Source organism: Cottoperca gobio, chromosome 19, assembly GCF_900634415.1.
Source record: "Cottoperca gobio chromosome 19, fCotGob3.1, whole genome shotgun sequence".
In the NCBI taxonomy this organism is placed as follows: Eukaryota; Metazoa; Chordata; class Actinopteri; order Perciformes; family Bovichtidae; genus Cottoperca; species Cottoperca gobio.
The window spans coordinates 5,558,936-5,574,942 of record NC_041373.1 but is presented as its reverse complement, the minus strand read 5'-3'; the positions used below and the strand labels follow the sequence as shown (position 1 = coordinate 5,574,942).

At 38.4% G+C, this 16,007-nt stretch overlaps 1 protein-coding gene across 31 annotated transcripts in view; it reads left to right on the top strand.

Moving 5' to 3' along the window:
• Window positions 1-16,007, top strand: part of LOC115025050 (microtubule-associated protein tau-like) — a 32,107-nt gene that overhangs the window by 1,269 nt on the left and 14,831 nt on the right. For 5 of the 31 annotated variants that reach the window (XM_029457064.1, XM_029457051.1, XM_029457063.1 and 2 more), the window contains exons 1-5: window positions 5,567-5,703; window positions 8,632-8,764; window positions 12,768-12,839; window positions 13,834-13,926; window positions 15,189-15,212. In XM_029457064.1, coding sequence (XP_029312924.1) covers window positions 5,659-5,703; window positions 8,632-8,764; window positions 12,768-12,839; window positions 13,834-13,926; window positions 15,189-15,212 — 367 coding nt within the window. In that variant the 5' untranslated portion in view covers window positions 5,567-5,658. Of the gene's footprint in view, window positions 1-2,781; window positions 2,884-5,522; window positions 5,704-8,432; window positions 8,550-8,631; window positions 8,765-12,767; window positions 12,840-13,833; window positions 13,927-15,188; window positions 15,213-16,007 lie in introns of those variants that run through there. The other 26 variants (XM_029457074.1, XM_029457073.1, XM_029457080.1 and 23 more) reach the window with 23 other exon arrangements.

Below are 16,007 nucleotides of genomic sequence, written 5' to 3'. Positions count from 1 at the left end.
GGCTTAATGCGCTCACTGTATGTCGGTGTTAATAGGGCTGTGGATGGATTTGTTGGAGGGAGTGTCTTTCTTCGCCTCCGACACACCTCTGTCCATCCTCATGGGAAGAGCCAGTTTCTTGCTACATTGATTTGTGCAACAAGGAGGGAAGCTGGCATGTTGTAGTCTGTAACCGCAGCTGGAAACCTTTCCAGCCAGCCAGATGAGAATGAAAGACATCTCAGTGTCATTTCATTTAAGTTCAGTTAATGTTTGGATAGACATAAAACTGCCTTCTGCAAGTTTCTGCAGCACTTTGAAATGAGCTGTTACTGGAGAAATGTGCTGGAATGCACACAGTGAGGTCTGACATTAAGATGGACCGCTCCCTGCCAAAGAACTGCTGAAGTGGAAGTTTAAATTAAAGGATGGGTTCAGACTTTTTTAAATGTATTTCAGATACAATACTCACTTTGCCCATTTGTACTCTCGTTAGTGTGAACTGGCCATGCAGGAACAACAGCTGCTGTATAGAGAATAACTTCTGGTTTCTGGTCCAGAAGTAAGAAATGATCGAGACATTACCCGGAGGAGCTGTGTGGGAGAGAGCAAATGTTTTGTCTTTGGTTATAAATTGAACACCTGTCTCTATCTTAATAATTAATGTTGGAGAAACACTAGAGAACACGATGGAAATGCCTCTTCAGGCTATAACAAAGATGCAGGTACATTGTAGTATTGCAGGTCTTAATTGAAACAATCACTCCTCTGAATTTGGCTGCTGACTTCATTGAGTCATCTGCCTCAGCGACGTGTCCTCCAGCGTCAGGCATTATGAAATGAGTCCACACTGAAGTGCTCCATTTAGCAAAGACTGACGGGCTGCTGCCTCATGTAGGCGCAAGTCCAAAGGTGACCTCATCCATCCTGGGGAGCCTCAGCCTGAGGACTTAGGCTGGCAAAAGCAACAATCAATCACTGAAATTATTATTTTATAACAAGCTTTTATAGAAGCTATTCAGACTCCTATATCTACTGTAGAGCTGAATATATTATTTCATTCATATGTTGGTGACCAAAATTCATCTCCAACAATTAATTTTAAAGTAATTTTTAACCAAAAATACCAAATATTCTTCTCAAATGTGAAGATTTGTTATATAATGTAAACTAAATATATTTATGTTTTCAACAAACTCATCAGACAATTAAACGTTTTGGGAAATTGTGATGCTATTTACTGACATTTTATTGCCAATATACCTGAGAAATTAGAATAATCATTAGTTGCATCTCTAATCTGTTTTCTCTGGGGTTTTACTTGTAACTCATGTTTTATAATTATTTCATAACCAAACATAACATTTATCATTATTCTTTTCATAACATCTTTTTTGTAAAAACAAATGGATTCACATGCATATCCTGTAGCAAAATAATCTTTTTTTAGGTAGTTAGTAATAAAACAAACACGATAAGCGTGACAGGGTTTTAAACATCTGCTAAAAGAAGCTGCTCAGACGTCTTTCCGATTGCGTCGCCTCGTTAAAGAGAAGAAGAAATGCTACAGCTGACTTTAAACTGCATTCTTGTATGCAGTTAATTGGCACCGTGTGGATAGAGGATGGCTCATTTCACCAGTACACAAGTGTGTGTGTGTGTGTGTGTGTGTGTGTGTGTGTGTGTGTGTGTGTGTGTGTGTGTGTGTGTGTGTGTGTGTGTGTGTGTGTGATGGATCCGATCGTAGCTCTGGGTCTTGTGTACATATTGAAACATGCAGCAGCTGGAGATGACTTTACTCTCACTCTCACCTTGACAACACAAGAAGAATTCTTTGAATTCCATACTGCGAAATTGTAATGTTTCTGTGTGTCTTTTCTGCAAACTGGAACTGAAAGTCTATCTTTGATTATGTCCCATACGTCTTGTTTGAAGAGGGTGAAAGGAGGATGTGTGGATAGGTAGCAGGGTGTGGTTTACATCCTGGAGGTATGAAAACAAAGGTGGAAACTAGAAAGGCACTCGGAGTGTGCAGACCTCTCCCAAGGCCAATGATGCATTCAAGTGCTCCTTGGATGTTTCCATTTCCCAAGTTGGGAAGCCTTTCTTCCGACTTCGGTGTGTGTGTGCATGAGCTTTAAGTCGTAATGTGGTAACACCATGGACGCTACAAAGATGTGTTGTATTTGATTGAGTGTTTAAACAACACGTTGATATAAAGGGGGCGTTCACGTGAAGGATATCTGTTGGGAGTTAATTTTTACGGTTATTCCGACGCCACATGAATGCAGCACTGTTAGTATAAGTGAAACATCTTTTGTGTATCTTCCCGTGTTTGGATCCACTCCAATGTTTAATGGCTTCTTCTTTGGCCCATGCTACACCCTTTAACAACTTTCATGAAAATCGAGTCGTAGTTTTTCCATAATCCTGGTGGCAGACAGTTAAACCAAGCCTAAAACACAACCTCCTTGGTGGAGGTAATAAATGTACAGCTACTAAACAGAGAATTAGTAATTGAGCATGTGGCCACGTGGCAGGCAGGCCCTGCAAGATGTTTCCCTCCGGTGCTTAGAGAAGGAGGGCAAAATGGAAACGGGCTCCACCTTCAGCCCCTCCACCACAGGCCCACATTATAGAAAGGTAGAGTCAGTCTGAGGCTGCTGGAGGCTGGGTCAGAACACAGAGAGGGAAGGATGAGGGAAAGTAGGTCAGAGATACAGAAGCAATCAAGCATGAGAGCAGCATCCTCGTCTCTCAGCTGAGCTACAAGCAGCGCTGCATGGTGAGGCGGCGGGACGAGACACGGCATCAGAGAAACGCCTTTGTTTCTGGGTTCGATCTTTTTTAGCACTGAAATAATTACGTGATGAATCAATTGCCTTGAAATGAATCGACAAAATGGTAAATATTCTCTGCTTCCAGCCTCTCAGATGTGAGGATTTGCTGCTTTTCTCTGCTTTATGTCAATAAAAATGGAACATCTTTAATTTGTTTGACTGCTGGTCGGACAGAATAAGCATTTTAAAGACTTCAACTGGCGTTATTCTTTGACATTTAGTAGATAAACCCTTATCTACTACCCTTGACATCTAACCCCCCCCCCGGACAACATATTTATGCAACTCACGATTATAGATGACATTTTCACATGTCTTGTTTGTTCAATCTCAAACCCAAAGATATTTACTTTCTAATAATGTAAAACACAGGGAAAAAAGCCCCAACATACTAGAAGGAGGAGCCAGAGAATATTGGTTAAATAATAGTAACAATTAACTCATTTTAAGAATTGTTGACGATTCATTTTACAGAAAGACGTCACCTTGGACTCTGAGAACCTGTGAAGGTCGTTTTCTGACATTTTATAGACAACGTGATTAATCATGTGTATAAATGTGTATAAAAGAATCTTTGTTCAAGGCGGTTTAGTGTTTCACTAAGTGCTCACAATGAAAGCAGCACAGGCCGGGGTATCCACGTTTTTACACACTGCAGCTTTTTTAGAATACATTATACAAAAATGTGTTCCCTGACTTCAACACTGATGTGTACAATGGGAGTAACCTTAAAGTGGACATATCATGCTTTCTTCTAGAATATGTTTACGTGCTTTAATGTAAAAAAAACACGTGTCTTTGAATAAAGCTTTATTCAGCCTCTGTCGAAAACGCTCCGCTTTAGCGTATGTCTCTTTAAAAGCCCTGACACACCAAACACATCAAAGACCTAGCGCTAACGAAGACTGACTGCCAAGTAATCGCCATAGTGACCCCGGCGTGATATGCACAAACCAAAAATGTACGTCGTCACTTATTTTGTGTAAAGCGCTTGGTCGTGCACCTTTTGAAATTTGTTTTAACTAGGCTCACTTACAAAAGCACTATTAACATGTCCGCAGGTTTTACATAGACGGCTGATTCATGTTTAAATGCTTTAGAAACAAGTCTTAAAAATCTACATGTGAATAAATGTAGCTCAAATTGTTTACAGGATTCAACCTTTGTTTCACTATCATACATTTGTTGTTCCGAATACGTGACTCTTTCCTTTACAGGGATTGTATAAAGACATTACATATATAAACGTTTAATATCAGATTCCTGTTGCATGTTTAATCTATAGCGTTAACACTCGTTGACTTCTTGCTTCAGTGAATGTTTTCTGTGTCGCACACTGGTGTTTCAGAGAAGACTGCACCGCATTGAGCATAAACGTCTTCGTGTGCGCTCGTAGCTTGCGTGCTATCCCAGTCTTCTCTGATTGGTCAGTGTTTCCGGGTCTTTTGTACCTGCGCACTCTGCATCACAGCCGGGAAATGACTGTAACGGCACTGAAGCAGCTCTTTCTACACACACACACACACACACACACACAAACACACACATATATATATATATATATATATATAGTTGTGACATCACAAGTCCTGAAGGCTCGTTTAAATGCACAGTTTGTGTGCATTTCTCCGTGGATTGGGCTTTTTGATACGTTCACAGTATTTATAAAGCACCTAGACCTGCTTCATAATAAAATAAATTATGAAAATCTCACTTTTTACAATATGGGACCTTTAAGAGAAATCAACATTTTGCCACACTTCATAACAACACACACACAGTTTCAGGATGTCTTGCTGCCTGCTCGGTGCTCCTGGAGCTGTGTCAATGTCCCTGTTGACCGAGCTCCTTGCAGAGCCGTCTTAGTGCGTTTGCTCGGGAGCCGTGGGCCTGTGCCAAGATTACATTTTCACACGACCCTGAGAGGAGCAAGCTGCATCAGCAGACCTTTGAGCTTTCTCCCTCTAATGAAGCTGCGATAAAGACCGCTGTCATGTTCCCTTTCTGCAGCAGGTGAAATTAGTGCACGTGTTTTGTCCCAAAGCAAATCATGACACAATAAGTGACAAATGGTAGTGTTGATCAAAATAAAAGCTCCCATGTTTACAGAGTCTGTAAGGACTAAAGTCCCAGATATCCCCATGAAAAAAAGGCTAATTAATGAAATGTTTAGTTATTGTTTCCCACCTGTCTCCTGTAATATAATATAGCCACGCTGCAGACTCATGTACATTCTCTCTGTACATATAATGATCAGTTAAAGGATCCAGTTCTTATCAGCCTCAAGTTTGTTTGCTCTCGAACCGTCTGAGCTCCCGGATGCAGAGTGAACGGCTTCTCAGAGTGGATTGTCTTTGTTGGCAAGTGTGCAGCTTTCTTGTTGTTTGGATTCTGTCATGTGTAATGCCACAATGGCAGTTTTGTCCCGAAGCGCTGAGAGTACACTATTCATTAGGATTTCTATGGGACACACAAACATCGCTCTATCGTTTATAATATATTGGGAGGTCTTTTTTTATGCACTTGTTTAAAGGATAAGTCTGCCGTGATTTTATGTTTTTTCTTATTGTCAACAAATCCCACAAAAAGACCAAAACCAACGATCTGTTAGTGTGACATTATCCTGTCACTCAGCTGCAAACCCAGCCTGCTTCCAGACCTTTGAATTGCTGCTTACATCACCGATTACTCCAGTGATTCGTAGAACTGTAGGTCTGGTGTTTCCCCCATTTGGAAAAACCAACAGCGCCAATCAGAGCTTTGTGGGCAGGATCAAGAATGGGGACGTTATGTTCCTGCTGCCAACACCAGAAAAATTACGAAAGGCACGGCAACGAAAATGGCGGCAAGCGTGGAAGAGGAGGGTGCAGCTGTACAGGTTGTTGTGAGTGAACTTACAGAAACAATAACTCTTAAATTGTCAAATCTCTTCAGTGACAAACGTTAAGTTAACGGCTACTAACAAGAATTCATAACTTGCTTCTGATTGGTTAGAGCAAAAACAACAGGTTTTTTTATTTGGCAATTCAGTCTAAATATCAGGATCATGTTCACTTGTCTATAGTTGTAAATCTTTAAAAAGGTCACAAATACATAAAGTTAATTTAAAAAAGATCAAACAAACGGGAGGAAATAGTGCATTTGTTGGGGACTATTTTTAGCGGCGGATTAATCCACATTTATGTATATGTATGTGCGATTGAGTCAAAATAAACTGCAGTGTGTGTTCGTGGTAATGATGTGTTTTTAATAGTGTTTGGACAACAATAGAGCACAGGGGAAGGAGATAATACTTAATAGTGGTTTTGGTCTTTTCTTTTTTGACAATAAGAAACATTTAAAATATCACCACATTATCCTTTTACATTTTAGAAACATAAGCTAGTGTAAGTAGGAGGATGATTGAAATCTTTTGAAGTCTTTTCTCACCTGATCCCATTCAGGCTGTTTGTGCTGTATGTGGAACATTGTTGAAACATCCAAGGTCAGGAGATATGAATGTACACAGAGGGAAGGTCACAGAGCTGCACCCAGCGTGCCTTTTAGACTAGGTGCTTTTACTGGGTGGAGTAACCACGGCAACAGTTTAGGCATTTCTGCCTGTAAAGAGGCAATTGCATCACTGCATGGTGGCAAGCCTAAACAGAGAAGAAATACTCCTTTACGCAAAATAAAGTACCGCTTCAACAATGTAAAAATACTCTATTACATATTAAAGTCCTGCGTCCAAAGTCTTATCCTACTCCTCTGTAAAAGTTTAGAAGTATTATCACAAAATGTACTTATAAAGTATCAAAAGTACTGCAGAAACACTGGGACTTGTGTATTGTTATATATAACATTAGATTGTTAAAGGGGACATTTACTAATTTTCAGGTTCATTCTTGTATTTTGGGTTTCTACTAGAACATGTTTAGAACACGTTTACAAGCTTCAGTGTCCAGAACACGTTGTTTTTCCTCCCGTCTGTCTGGATATTCCTGCATTCACTCCGTCTGACATGCTCTGTATTAACGACTGTCTCTTTAAGACCCCCTCCTGAAAAACCCAGCTTGCTCTGATTGGCTTACGAGAAAAATATGGCGCACCTTTGCAAAGGTAGTTCTGGAGATACTCAGATGGGGGCGTAATACTTTAATAAACCTGCATGCGACTACACGGATTCTTTGTAAGGCAAACATATTGGAAACACAAGTTTAATCTTAACAATGTTTTGTATTTTATAAGCTTTACATATTTAGTTTTATATGAAATCTCAATCTGTAAAGTAGCTAGTAACTATATCCGACAAATAAATGTAGTAAAAAGTACAACATTTCTCTCTAAAATGTAGAAGTATACATTAAATAGATATACAGTACACTGATCTTGAAATGTTATCTTTAAACTCTACATGTTTCTACTACATTACTTTACCTACTATTTAATTAATACTGAATCATTTCCATGATATTGAGCGATGATTATTCTAAACTAATAGTAAACTCATGCTATGTATGTAAACTGTCTTGGTTTGAAGCTGCACCTCTGAGGGATTAAACCGAGTCATGTTTATGAGCCACAGTTGGCATCAGGGTGGAAATAATGATCAGAAGCCAACAAATCAGATCGCCATACAAACACGGAAAGAGCAGTTTGGATGTAGACACTGATTACGCCATAAACTCACTGTGTGTGTGTGTGTGTGTGTGTGTGTGTGTGTGTGTGTGTTTGTGAAAATATGATTCAAACTGAAAGCTGTTGATGTAACCAGAGGCTTGTGTTTAATCTCATATGTAATCCTCTTTTTATGAGATTTGATGCAATTCACATCTCGCCGGTTGAAGAAGCATGTGAAGACTTTAAGGTTTACTTCCTGTCGTACATTACGCAGTGTTAGTGGTGGGATGTAACAATACATTTACTACCTCAGATGTGTACTTGAGTCTTTTCTTTTCATGCCCCTTTCTACTTCTACTCCAATACGTTACAGAGGGAAATATTGTACGACATTTATTTGAAAAGCGCCTTGAGGGAGTTTTCTTCTAATTTGGGGACAAACGTTCACTTGGACTCGAGGATGAATTGATTAGAATTTGGTTGTCAAAGGTCACTGTGCGCTCACAAAACATATTTATGGCCATAACTCAAGAATGAATTCGCTAATTACGACAATTTCACACAAATATATAGGATAAAAGGATGAAGTGATAACATTTTGGACAGACGTGGATGTAAACTTCACTGGTTGGTGGAGATGTGATGCGGTAATTCTAGTTCTACTTTTAATGCTTCTGTACGTTTACTTAAGTAACATTCTCAATGCAGGACTTTTACTTACAGTGTTTCTACAGTGTGGTATTAGTACTTATGTAAGGATCGGAGTACTCCCCATACCACTGCGTATTAGCATTTTAATGATGATGATAATAATGCTGAAAAATGGCAGTACATGAAACACAAGTGCTGCACTTGATCAGACGAGGTTGTTTAGGAAGTGCTACTAATGACAGTGAGGACGGCGTGCACATGGGTAGAAGGGAGTATTTTTATCTGTCAGGCTGTAACATGAAGCGCCAACCCCACGTCAGGATGTATAAATAACTGCTTTTCACCGACTCAGTGTCTGTTTACCTTTGGTGGTGACGGACTGGCTACTGCACGCCGGAAGACAAAGTGTCCACGAAGTGCGCCATCATCATATTTAATCTTTAAACCAGGTGGTCATCCGGGTCAGCTGCTTTGCAAAATGTAAAATGTGTGACTTGACATTTGTTACGTGACACATCCTGGACTAACTCTGTACTGATCTCCGTCTGTTGTTCTTCTGCAGCCTGACCTGCGACTGGCAATGGACTACATGAACAACTCCTCCAACAGCTACAGCTCCGGAGACACCATGAGCTCCTCCTTAGCCAACATCACCATCAACGACCAGCACCACCAGGAGAACGGAATAATGAAAGGTCAGACATGAATCAAGTCAATTCTATTTATGTAGCCCAATATCTCAAGGCTTTACAATCAGACACCCTCTGTCCTTCCAGTCTTTATTCGGATTTTCGAAGGAAAAACTCCACAAAGAACATGCAACATTTTGCAGTACATTTAATAACCGTTTTACTTCTACAGGTGTTTTTTTTAATAACATTAGCTTCAATTATTTACAATTGAACATAGGAAGCTTTCAACTTCAACAAAATAAAAAAAATTAATGATATAATGATAAAATGATATAAACCACATTAAACTCTCACTCATTAATCTATCAAGTCAGCTAAAGTCTCTTATAGCTTTAATGTACCCAGTCCACTTGGTCCAAATCCGTAACAAAATAAAGTTTTTAGACTTAAAGGGAGAATAGCAATGTTTCCATAATATATATTGCATATATTATTTCTAGCAATTCATCACCAAATATTCTTTTAATGGGGTAAACAATTGAAGAAAGCTCCAGAAGTGCAACAGAGGAGGGATCCTCAAAGATATGCTTGCTTAGTTAATGCGCTCCATTAATGAGGCAACAAAGTGAAAGTAAATACACCTGCTACAGAATCAGTGGGTGTTCACACCGAAAACAGCAATTCAAGAGGCTGCGAGTGTCGAGTGACGAGGAAATATTACTCAGGAGTCCAGTTTGAGTAACAGAATCATGAAGGTGTGAAGGTTTAACTGCACAGCGTTGTATAAAACTAGACAGGATTTTACAGTAAGTTATCACGAGGTAAACAGCAGCGTTCATGTTGCAAAGTAATCCACAGAAAATGTTCGTTTGCACGCATTCGATTGGCCCGATGACGTCACAACGTGTTGTTCTGCAGGAGCTTCCCCAGCGCTCCCCCGTTCTAATTAATTAACGGGCTGAGTTATTCACACAGTGTTGTTTTCTGTCCGAACACGGTGAAATAATCCCGATGACATCATCCACGTTATCTTTTATCATTACATCATGGGTCAGCGCTGATGTCCTGGCAACATGCCAGCATCACAACTTCTCTGTCACTGAGCTGAATGCACACAATGTTTCAGTACCACAGTGACACCTTTACTTACTGATGTTGACAATGTCCTCTCCAGCATAAATTAGCTTGAAGAAAACAGCCTCACAAAGGTAAGAATAATTGCTTTAATATAGTTTATTTATGTGCAGTAACAACACAAATGCCTTTGCATTTGACGTCCAAGATGAATAATATACGGTATATAAAATAATTATTAAGGTTAGTTGCTTATATTTAAAGAATATTTAAAGAAAAGTTCTGAATAGTTATTAAGCACCAATACAAATTAACATGTTAAATAATTGTACTATGCAAAATGCTACAGTAGATTAAGCTGTTTTTAATAACACAATAAAAACATTTTCCCTAGATATATGTCACAATAAGGCAATTGTATACAAATGTACATATATACAATAATCTATTTCATATGTGTGGAACAAAAACTATTACATTCATTTTAATTATATTTATATTGTAAATTATACTTATACTCTCTATTTAGAATGATAACATATTCTGTAAAAATAGCACCTGATTTCATCATAAATAACATTAATATTATTATATATGATTTAATGGTAACACTTTATTTTAACTGCATTGATAAGCAGTATATTGGGGCCCACAGGTTAAAGTCAACTCAACCTTTGAGTGCTTTAATCCCAGCACACATTCTTAAAAGATCACAAAGAGAAGGATTTATAAAGATTTACATCTACAGTACAGTTTCCTAAAAGTCTCTGCAGTCTGAACAGATTTGGGGCCGAGGCCGAGCCCCGCAGTTTCAACAGCGCTTTGTTTTAATCCCACTTTTACATAATGGATACAAGACATGCTTGAGTGCCCGACTGCAGCTGCACTGTGCTCTGTAATCTAGGCATCTGGGTCAGACTGAGTTTCTGTCTCCATCCTGTGTCACTGTACGCTGCCAATAAACAATCAGGCTTTTAATGCCGCGCTGAAAAAAAGGCACATTTGATGTCTGAAAGGGTAAATAAATGTCTTGTTGGTCAGTTGCAGAGTTCTAAAATAAATACTGACGGTCCTGGCAGATTGTTCAGTAGCTAATAATCAGTTTCAGTTTCCCCCTTCTCTTCCCTTCTTATCAACCGTATGGCCCATTAGTACGTAGCCTAGCTTTCCCCAGTTTACAGCCCTCATTAGTGCAGTCGTTCTCCCTGTTTCCGTTTCCCCTCATCTCACGCGCTAACAGGAAGCAGCAGCGCACACAGTCAGATCCGCCTGTCAGCAGTGAAACACAGAGTGAGTATCTCATAGATCTGTTTGAGTAGAAGCTAAAAAGTGTAGTATTTGGAGTACAACAGTAGTTGTGTGGTTATTTTTAGTTTAGACGAAATGTAGAGCAGTAAATTGTGTCATTATGGTTTTAAAAGTTTTTTTTTCCTTTTATAAAGAAACTAGGAATCAACTTAAAATGTTATCCTGTTAGTTTAAAGAGTTCTAAAGAGTTCATTTCCCCCAAAAACAAAGTTAAAATGGCTATATCTTATATTTTTGGAGTAAAAATATGACAATGTGGAAGGTGTCTCTCATAGTGATGAACCGATTATTTCCAAGTATCAGCCAACGATCAGCTGAATCTGCAGCTCCTCTCGGCTTCACGGAGCTTTATCGTGCGTTTCATTTCATTATTTATCCGGCCCACAACGTTACTGTTTTGGTTCTCTCTCATTGATAAAAAGCTGTAAAAACTACACACTACACTTCCTGCTCAGCAGCAAACGGCAGACAGACACAGTTAGAGATCAGCTGGTGAGCATAGTGGAGTATTTAGCAGCTAAAGAGACAGATAATGCTATTAGGAGATGGTGGAGACCAGAACCAGAGCCTGAAGAAAGAGAATAATGGACTAACATTCATCAGGAGAACACACACACGACTCCTAATGAATCATTATGTTGCTCTCTAACTGTTGGAGGTCGAAATAGGCAAATGTTTATTTACCATATCAACTTCAAAAGGGATAATATTTCAGTGTTGTCTTCACAAGTGGCCTAGAGAGTCTGTTGTGCAGCTGGAGCGACTCTCTCGGTTGAATCATCAGTACAAAAAAAGGATTAAGTCCATTAAACGATATTTGGTTCTTTGAACTTAAAGCATGTGTACATAAAAACTTTGAGGTAGAAGTTTTCTTTCAGCCTTAAATGCCACAAAAAGTGTTGAATAAACAACGATCCGAGCTTGTTTAAACAATCCAGACCACCCACCGAACATACGGTTGTATTTTTAGTTATTAGCAAATGTCCATGTGATTTAGAAAGAGGTTTTCGTACTTCTGGAACAGAAGTTCCAATTTCACTTCAGAGCTCTTTATCAGTATATGTGCATGTTTATACTGTATGTGTCAACAGATTAGACTCATCTTTCCGGTCATTGTTGCCATTACAAAAAGTATACCAGACCTTAAAAAGGTCTGTCTACATACCTTCAACACAGTCTTTAAGTCCATTAGTGGGATAAAAACTCGCAATGAAGTAAAGAACCTGTCTGCATAAACTGATTTTAGCTGGCCCACCAAAAATAATGTTTTTGTAATTGATTTTTTTGTAATATTGTGTAGTTCTCCTTGCTTTAATGTGATTAATCCAGTTCAGTGAAATGAACAATGAAAGCCTCTAAATGTGTGTTTCTCAGAGTTTCTGCATGTTTATCATCTAAAAACACAAATCTTTCCCAAAATAGCATCTTATTATTTAAAATGAAAGCATTTGGTTGAAATAGTTTCATATTTGAATTTAAAAACCTGGTTTTAATGTGTTTTATGGTTTGTTCTGGATTCAGCAGTTAATAACTGTTGCAAAGCTTTTAACCATTTTATTCCATTTCACAGCTCACGTGAACATGAACATTAGTTCAGGGGGATTTTATCGAGTGTTTCACAGTTATGTCGGCTCCTGTCACAATAAACCTCCTGCTTGACCTGCACTTTACCTTTAATTCACAGAAACTGAAGCAGCTCTCAGTGAAAACGGGCCTAAACCTGTGTCTGAACTCTGTGATGACAAGGTGCAACCTGGTACGCCCGCCTGCACTCCTCATGTCATGACGCTCAAACACCAAAGACTTTAACTTAACCCTCATTTAGCATGTTTCACTTTGTGTGCAGATTTTCATTTAATTTCTCCTCTTTTACAAATAACGTTTCTTTTGTTTCAGAGATATAATCAAAGAAACGTTCATCTCAGTTTGTTGATTTTCTTCTACCTCACAAGTTTTATTATTTTCAGCCCGTCTTGGATTAAAGTTGCACTTTTCTGCTTGCTTACTAATGAACTGTATGCATTAAACTTGCTTTTTTTAATTAATGTATAGCCCACTGGCACATGTAGCCAGTGGTGGAGTACAACCACACTGTAAAAATACATTGCACGTAAAGGTCCTGCAAAGGTCTCAAAATAAGTCAATAAGCTAATTAATTTATTCAGATGTTCTTGTTTTAATTTTTTGTTAGTTTAATTTCTAACAAAACATATTTAACTCTCAAAAATCTAAATTTGTAAAGTAACTGGTAAAGCTGTCAGTGAAGTAAAAACAGAATATTTGTTGTAGTTGTAGTAGAAAGTAGAAAGTGACATTTAAAGAAAAGACTAAAGTACCTTAAATTAAGTACTTATGTGTAGTATTTGAGTAAATGTACTTAAGTTACACAGGGAACATGTGGATTCACTTCACCAGCCACACATGGCTGACTAACATGGACAATAATGTCTCTTTGCCCGTGAGAATCAGCCACAGTAGCTCCACTCCAGCCTGGGTCGAGTGTGCTTTGATCATAAATAGTGAGAGTGACAGCGAGTCAAAAGCGTGGAAAGGAGAGTCATCAGGTTGAAAATACTCCTTGATCTGTTAAACAGCTCCTGGCTTCAAATGTGAGAAATATCACAACACTTGGTGAGGAGGTGTCATTTCAGAGAACTTTAGTAATCCTGAGGAAAGTGTCAGATTAGGGCGAGATTTATGGTTGAACAATTCCTATTTTTCTGACTGACTGACATCCATTTATCCTGCAGCAGAGACGTCTGCAGAGAAGGGCGGTGTTGAAGCAGCAGTGCCTGAGCTCTCAGAGATAGAGAGCACCTCGTGTGAAGACGAGGGGCAGCTTGGTAGGCCTCCGGTCTTTGAGCTCCTGCCTCTTTTCAGCTGCTTGTGCATTCCCTTGTTTTCCTAGTTTGACATTTTGGGAAATATATTTTCATTCTTGCATAAGAAGAATGATACCGCTCTCATGTCTGTATGATAAATATGAAGCCATAGCCAGCAGCTGGTTAGCTTAGCTTAGCTTAGCTTAGCATAAAGGCTGGAAACAAGGTGAAACAGCTACCCTAGCTGTGTCCAAAGGTAACACAATCCTCCTACCAGCCCCTCTACAGCTCACTAGCTAACAGTGTGGGGCAGCACTATGAGCAGGGCTGCAACTACCCATTCTTTTTTCAATCATTAGTTTAGTGTGGAAAATGTCAGAAAACTGAAATATGCTGGAGCACAAGGTGACGTCATCAAATGTCTTGTTTTATACAGAATTTGTGATGTATGAATGTGGCAGCTTTGATGAAGTAATGAACGTAAAGTCACAAATATCCTGCTGACAAACAGACAAAACAAACCTTGACAGAGGTAATAATTAGAGAGCTTAAGCCATGCTAGCTGTTTCCCCCTGCTTCCAGTCTTTGTGCTAAGCTAAGCTAACCGACTGCTAGTTGTAGCTTTATATTACGTGTCCACACGTGAGACTGGTATCAATCTTCTCATCTAACTCGCTGCTCTCCTGTGTGTTGTGGTTGTAAAATGAAGCTTACTATCTTTTTCTTTCAGCATCATAAATGGAAAAGAGCGGTGCTTTGTTTTGTTTTGGTTAATTCTTTGGCTTCTTCCTTTCTTCATGCTTGCACTGATGGTTGATGATTTGCTCCTTTTTAGAACAACACATGATAATAAACAAACTCAAACATGTTTTTAAAATAAAAAGATGGTTACATCCTGGCTATTTCAGAAGGAAGGGAATGTGCCAAACCTCAAGGCTGATTTCAGACTCCTGGGATCTGTTAAACAGATGCACCGCTCCCGGTCGCCGGGACGCCAGAATAATGTTAGAAACAGCTGAGAGACCACATGGAGCACCAGCTTATGTGTGGTACTGCTGCACCACATTAGATGCACATAAAAACTGATTATTTGCATATTTATCTTTGTTTTTTAATGATGTATGGAACATTATTTTGCTCCTGGCTTTCTGCATTAACTGAAGACACGCTGTATGTGGGCTTTGTAATGATTCCTTTGCATTGAGCGAGTGTATTAATGAGTCATGAGTGTCAGAAAGTCATTATTAATGTCTTTTTCCATTTGTCTCGTCATGTTCACCCAGCAGCTGGAGGAGCAGCTTCAACAGGTAGGCTGCTTTATGTTTTATTGATCGCACTTAGACTGTATTTATTTACTGCAGGAGATGGATATTTATACAGTTAGAACTCCAGGTGGACTAAAGCGGTTCTGTGCAATCTGTTTTATGTGATACCTAAATAGATGTTAAACAGGGTTTAATTATACATAACTAATAAATTAAACCATTTATTACCATAGATTGATTACACATTATATGTGTAGTTAAATGATGTATTAATAAACTAAAAGCCAATTAATAATTATATTTATATGATGTGTTAATGATGGAATATTAAAACAGAATTGCAAACTCAATTTTTAAAGTTGAATCTTTCTTTTAAAACTGCATTATTTAAATTTCCATATCGTCATTTGTTAAAATAAACACCTTTCTTTTTCGAAGCTTTGATTATTAAATGTATTTACATGTGTGTCACAGTACATGGAATAGCAACAAAATATATTTAAAAGCTTCTTTTAGTTAATTATGTGATTATTAATTCATAATTTAAAAGCAGAAAGAGGAAACATTAATACTTGGCTAATGTAATGATATTTTTTACTCTTACTTTATTTATGCATCCTTTAAATGCTAAATACAATTATACATTTTTTTAACGTATAATTGATATTATTGTTGTGGTGTCACACTTTTTATAGCTTGGTAATATGTTTCAAGGGTTTTTGGGAGGTGCATTATACTTACAGTCAGAAAGACTTTATTTCATATTTTATTTTTACAATGAAATGGAAACAGTGTGTTAGAGGTCTGTTGTTCATTCTGCCCACTGGAATGCATCAT